Raw genomic sequence first — 5,720 nt, 5'->3', positions numbered from 1 at the left:
GCCAGCCCTGCATAGCCCAGCATGGAGACTGGTTTGGGATGACGGGAGCTGTGGGTCCTCCAGATGTTTTAGCCCACATCCAGCTACATGAGGTCCTCCTGTGATGATCTGAATCAGCAAAGGGCAGCTTCCTTTGTCCCATTACAAAGCAGACTTGACGTGAAACCTGAGCCATCACTTTCTGGTGGTATATTAACTGAATTTCTCCACTGCCAAATAACCAGAGCTCTCTGAGCAGTTCACAGAAGAGGGAGAAAAGATGGAACACAAGAACAATAAAATGTAATGTTAAATTTAGACCATTTAAAATGGCCAAAGAAAAAAAATTGAAGTAAAACAACAAGAGAGGACAATAGAAGCACTGGGATGATCAAAAAAGTATGCAAGCATTTTTTAAATGGACAGATTAAGATCTCTGGACAAATAAAAAGCTTTTCACCTTGAACTGAAAAAATCATTATTATTACTGCCATTATTTTACATTTATATGCTGCATGTTTTCCTCTTGTGACAAACTGATGGCAGCTCATATAAGCTGCCTCCGCCGCCTCCACCCATTTCCATGCATGTCCTGATTTTTCTTCTTTCATTCAGTCTCTGTGCCCTTCGTTCTTTTGGTTGTTTATCTGTTCATGATGTTGATATCCCACATTTTCCTGCAAGGAACCTGAGGTAGCTTACATAATCCCCCTCCTCTCCATTTTATCCTCATAACAACAACCCTGTGAGGTAGGTCAGGCTGAGAGACAGTGACTGGCCTACCATCACCCAGAGTGCTTCATAGTTATAGCGGGAACTAGGACTCAGATCTCCCAGTCAGAGTCACCACTATATCACACTGGCTCTCAGTAATGCGTCAGGAACACTGAGGGCATTCCACAGAATTATATCTTCATCTGTTGACTGCTTTTCTGTCCAACTGGGAATACTTCTATGGCCATTCACAATCATAGAGTCAGACAATAACAATACAAGAGCACCTCTTCCAAACCAAGCTCACAATAAAACTATTCAAAGGACACAGCCGTAAACATTAAAGACAGGAGAGGTGCCTTCCAAAGTAGACACCTGTAGTCCTCCAAACTCAGAGGTTTATGGACATCCAGTGGAACACAGAAGAATTGGGGCGGGGGGCTCAGCTGGCCTCTGTGGTCCCCGTGTCCCCATGCCCAGCCCTGAGATAGCTTATTTCAGCTCTCCAAAGGTCCTTCTCTTCCTTGGGAGGAGGAAAGGCTTTGCCACCCTGCTCCTGCCTCCCTGTACCCAGAAAGTCCTCCCCTGTGCCTGCTCCAAAGACAGGCCTCTGTGTTTGTCGCACTTCAGAATGCACATGCATCACATTATGGTGTTGTTCTCCTTCATTTTGCTAGAAGCTCCCTGGCTTGGATTTTTTAAAAAGTCAAATGGTTGGGGTTTTTTTGGGGTTTTTGTTTTTGTTTTTGTTTTTTTTTTTGGTGAGCCACTTTATTTCTGGTTTTGAGGAAAGTAGCATACGTGCACATGCACTCGAACGCAAGCACACATGCGCACACAAGCCATGGCTCTCACCCTAGGCTCCCAAACAGACATCCTACACTAACATTTCATCCACGATGACTCTGGACTTCCCTGAGGTAAATTAAATTCTTACCTGGGAAATGTTGATCTAATTAACTAATAGCGAGTAAAATAGAGGACACTGAGGCATGTGGACATTTCAACTGCCCTTTACATGACCAACCCCTTGCAGGTACAAACTTTCTAAGTTGCATTCTCTCCTCCTCCTCCACCTCCTCCAGCCTGCCTACTGTAATAATTCTAAGAACCACAGCATGCTGTAAAAACAGGATATCGCCTTCTCTCAAAAAGATCAAAGGAGGTTTTGAGGTTTTGATTTTTATCTTAGCAGAGTCTGACTCTCCCCTCTTTCTCTGCAGATTTGTCTACACACATTAACAAAGGAGAATGGAGGAAATGGCGGCTCCTGGGGCAGAGCTCTATACAAAGGTCTTGAACAAGAATAAAAAGAGAAGTATCCAGTCGTTCCTGGAACCTCTCTTGGCCTCTGGGTTCTCTGTACATACAGCGTGAGTACTTCTGCTATTACTTTGCCACAAAACGCCTATCTGCTTACAAGTGCTTATAATCTTTTTTTTTTAAGCTACGCGGGGAGTAGGCCACTATCTCCCTTGGCATTATGGACAGTTTAGCTGTATTTGCTATCACAAGAAGATGCTCGCTCTTTTCAGTCCAGAACAATTTGGGTAAATTCTTTGGCATCATTGTGCCAAGTTCAATCAAGTCGCATTCAGCTGAGGTAAACTCGAACCAGACATTTGTACCATTTGTATCTTGCTTCAGATTTATCATGGCTAAAATTCTGGATGGATTGTGGAGGGCACATGAAACTCTAGTAATAAGTGGCTAGTGCATCGTAGAACATGTGGATTTGGAATCTCAGGAGCTCGTGTTGTACAATAATGATTATGCTGTAGTATCTACATCTAAATGTTGTGTAAAAAGCTTTAAAGGACAGGCCCTGACCACAAACTCGCAACAATTTAACTAATTAAGTATAATTTCTTCTCTGGTGCTAGTGGGCTTAAGTTATAGGAAGGTAGATTTCATTCAAGCTTTAGGAGAATCTTCTTGGTGGGAAATTCAACAATGTAACCAGTTACCAAGGGGGATGTATCATCTCTCCTTCGAGGGGCATCTTCGAGTGAGGCTGCTCAGCCATTTGCTGTGGATGCTCTGCCTCTGGTTCTCTTGCATTGAGCAGGAAGTTGGACTGGATGTCCTTCAGGATCCCGTCCCATGCTATGCTTCTAATAATGATTCATTCCATTTCCTCTTTGTGACCAGTTGCTACTATTTTCTGTGGAACTAGATGGCTTCCAAACAAGTGGCAGTAGTAACTATTTTTTTCTGGTTTTAACTCCAGTAGTACTGGAGTATTGAGAATGAAGAACAGAAGAAAGCACAGCACAGCTTGTTAGCAACAACAATGGCAAGGTGATCCATACATTCCTATTACCAGCCTGAGAAAAGGTAGCCCAGGCAGGAGAAATTGCACTTGGAAATATAAGGGGAGTTAAACAAAGAGTTATCCTCTGATGGCAGTGGCATCCATCCAGTTTGGTTCTGGAATTATGGCTCTAAAATGAGCCCAACAGATTAAGCAAATGCTTAAGCTTGAACTAAAAATGACAAGTTTAAAATTAGTGATACAAAAAAGAGAAGTAGAAAGAAAAGGAAATAAACAAATTCAATTAATTCCCTGTTGTCTTTATATCTGGTTCATTGGTAATTCTATGTATTTGTTATATGAAAAGAAAATATGATAGCATGTGAACAGTTCTTCAGCCAGCGTGAGGAAATGATGCAAATGAAATATTTCCTGTCGTGAAGATAAAAGCGTCTAGGAAAGCATCATCTACTCAATTTCTGTATGTGAAGCAGGTAGAAAAGACACAACAGCAGACCTGGAGGAATGTGCCTTGTCATTATCACTGTTAGGTGCACTTAATGTACTTTAAGTGCTTAACAATTATTGTTTTATTATTCTGTGTACTTAATGTACTTTAAGGGCTTTAATGTAGCTTAAGGGCTTTCTCAGTGGCCCTTCTCTTTTTCTTTTGATAAGTCCAGTAGCTGACCTGTGAAGGTATTATACTTGGTTTTACCGGACTGATTTTGTCAATACTTAATTGCCTTGTATTTATGTTCTACTGCTGCATATTATTACCTTGTTTTCAAATTGCAATGCCTTGTTTTTATGTGTTACTGTATTTTATTGCTGTTGAATTGCATTTCATTCTATGCTTTCACATTTGTATGATTTCAGATAGCTGCCTCAAGCATTTGGTGCTTACTGTTCTTGTAAAAAAGTACCAAAAAAATAAAAAAAGTATTTTAAAAAGGTCATCTGGTGAGAGGCGTTCCCTACTTCCCTGCCATCAGGAATGAATGCTTTTTCTAAGGCGCTGGCTGTTGAGTTATGGCAAGCATACTCTAAAACCAAAGCAAGCATGCCTCTTTGGTTGGAAGAATTATTGATTCATTGACAAGTTTAGGCAGACCTAAATTTATTATCAGCCAATGAGGCCTTTCTCATGCTCGTATCAGTCCGGCTGCCACGATCTTGGATTTGCACAGTTTTTGTGTCTCAACAAAAGTTACACTGACCCTAAGGTGACCATTGATGCATCGCCAAAACAAACAAGCAAACAAAGGAAGTTCATCATGAAAAGACAGGACAATAAATATGTATGTGCTAATCAATATATATAAATGCTAATGTGCATATGCTAATATATATGCACATATAAAGCTTTTTATATTGCATTAAAGCGAAATGCAACCCACCTCACCATCATAGTGGGGAAGAGTAGGTTCAGGTGACTTATATCTCTGCCTGCTCAGTTTGCTGTCCAGAGATGAAAATTTAATGGCTATCTTCATGTCCTCTTTCCCCATGTGATTCTTTCTCACCAAATCTGACTTAGACACAACAGTCCTTCCAACAGAGAAAGTCTTCAACTAGAGGACCATCCTCTGGCGACCCTATAAATAAAGGACTGTGTTCTGAAAAATGGACACACAATTGACCTACAACCAGCTTTTCAGTAGACAAACATTATGCACCTCTAATGCGTTCTAATGCTGTTGTTATTTGGTTCACCATAGCCTTTCCAAAGTTTACTGAATCCAGTGATTCTTTGGGTCTGGCAGGGCCGGATTAACATAAACAGTTTTTAATATAGATAAACAATTAACACTTACATGATTCATCAACTTCAGGTGCAGTCCTGATACATGGAAAAGTCTCTTGGACAAAAGGACAGTGAGGTCCTCAAGATCCAAGAAGGACCTACTTCTCCATGGGCAGAGAAGTTGGTCCTGCTTGGATAGTGGTGGAACTTTCTAATATTGCCCTGCTATCCTGTTGGGCTAAAAAAAAATACCTATCTGGGAACAAGAGGGTTAGGCCCTTCACTCCTTTAAACAGAGCTGGAAAACACAAACATAATAAATTATCTCCCATTGAAAACATGGGAGAGGGGAGGAAAAGAAAGCCCAAGACAATGGCCTCACACTTTCTCCTTTAGCACAAACATTTTGAAATAGCAGAATTTTGTTACCTTAAGATTTTTTTTTTATAGGTCGATAGCTCATTGTACTCAAAGAGTGAAGAAGCTAACAACTTCCTAAATACAACATCGACAGAACTATTTTCAGAAGCAGACTCTAAATTTAATTAGTGTATTGAGCTGAGTTCAAAAAACACCACCACGGCTGAATAACTACGGGGAAGTATATAAGTCTCAATGTAATGTTGTCTTTCTTTTCTCAGAGTGAGTTTCTTGTTCATTCTGTAGGCTAAAAGCTTTGGCAGCGACTGGACAAAAGACGGTAGAAGCAGCAGCAAAATGGTGCGTGTGTGCAAGCTGAACTTCCAGACAGCACAAATTAGAAGCCCTTGCTCCAGTAGATGTGCTTCTGAACTTGACATCATAGGAATGGATCCAGCAAGATCACAGGAAACATGAATATATCCAGTTATGTACTGGTAGATTTTGAAGGTCATTCTCATCATGACAGCCCTCATAAGCACACCCCCAAGGAGAGTCCAAAAATGCAGGCACCTATGTTGATATCCATGTGCCTGAGCATCTCCACTCCCAAAAGAGCAATATTATTATTATTATTATTATTATTATTATTATTATTATTATTAT

At 40.6% G+C, this 5,720-nt stretch overlaps 1 protein-coding gene across 3 annotated transcripts in view; it reads left to right on the top strand.

The window, feature by feature from the left end:
* Window positions 1-1,933: 1,933 nt before the first annotated feature.
* The window catches only part of UBASH3A (ubiquitin associated and SH3 domain containing A), a 21,766-nt gene continuing 17,979 nt past the window's right edge, over window positions 1,934-5,720 (top strand). The window contains exons 1-2 of one of the 3 annotated variants that reach the window (XM_044442626.1): window positions 1,934-2,066; window positions 5,361-5,414. Coding sequence is in view for 1 of the 3 variants with exons in the window: in XM_044442624.1 (XP_044298559.1) it covers window positions 1,945-2,066; window positions 5,361-5,414 (176 nt within the window). In the remaining 2 variants the exon portion in view is untranslated. Of the gene's footprint in view, window positions 2,067-5,360; window positions 5,541-5,720 lie in introns of all 3 variants that reach the window. The other 2 variants (XM_044442625.1, XM_044442624.1) reach the window with 2 other exon arrangements.

Source organism: Varanus komodoensis, unplaced genomic scaffold, assembly GCF_004798865.1.
Source record: "Varanus komodoensis strain SLA01 unplaced genomic scaffold, ASM479886v1 scaffold4, whole genome shotgun sequence".
Classification (NCBI taxonomy): domain Eukaryota; kingdom Metazoa; phylum Chordata; class Lepidosauria; order Squamata; family Varanidae; genus Varanus; species Varanus komodoensis.
The sequence above is the reverse complement of the archived record's forward strand: the minus strand, read 5'-3'. Positions and strand labels throughout refer to the sequence as shown.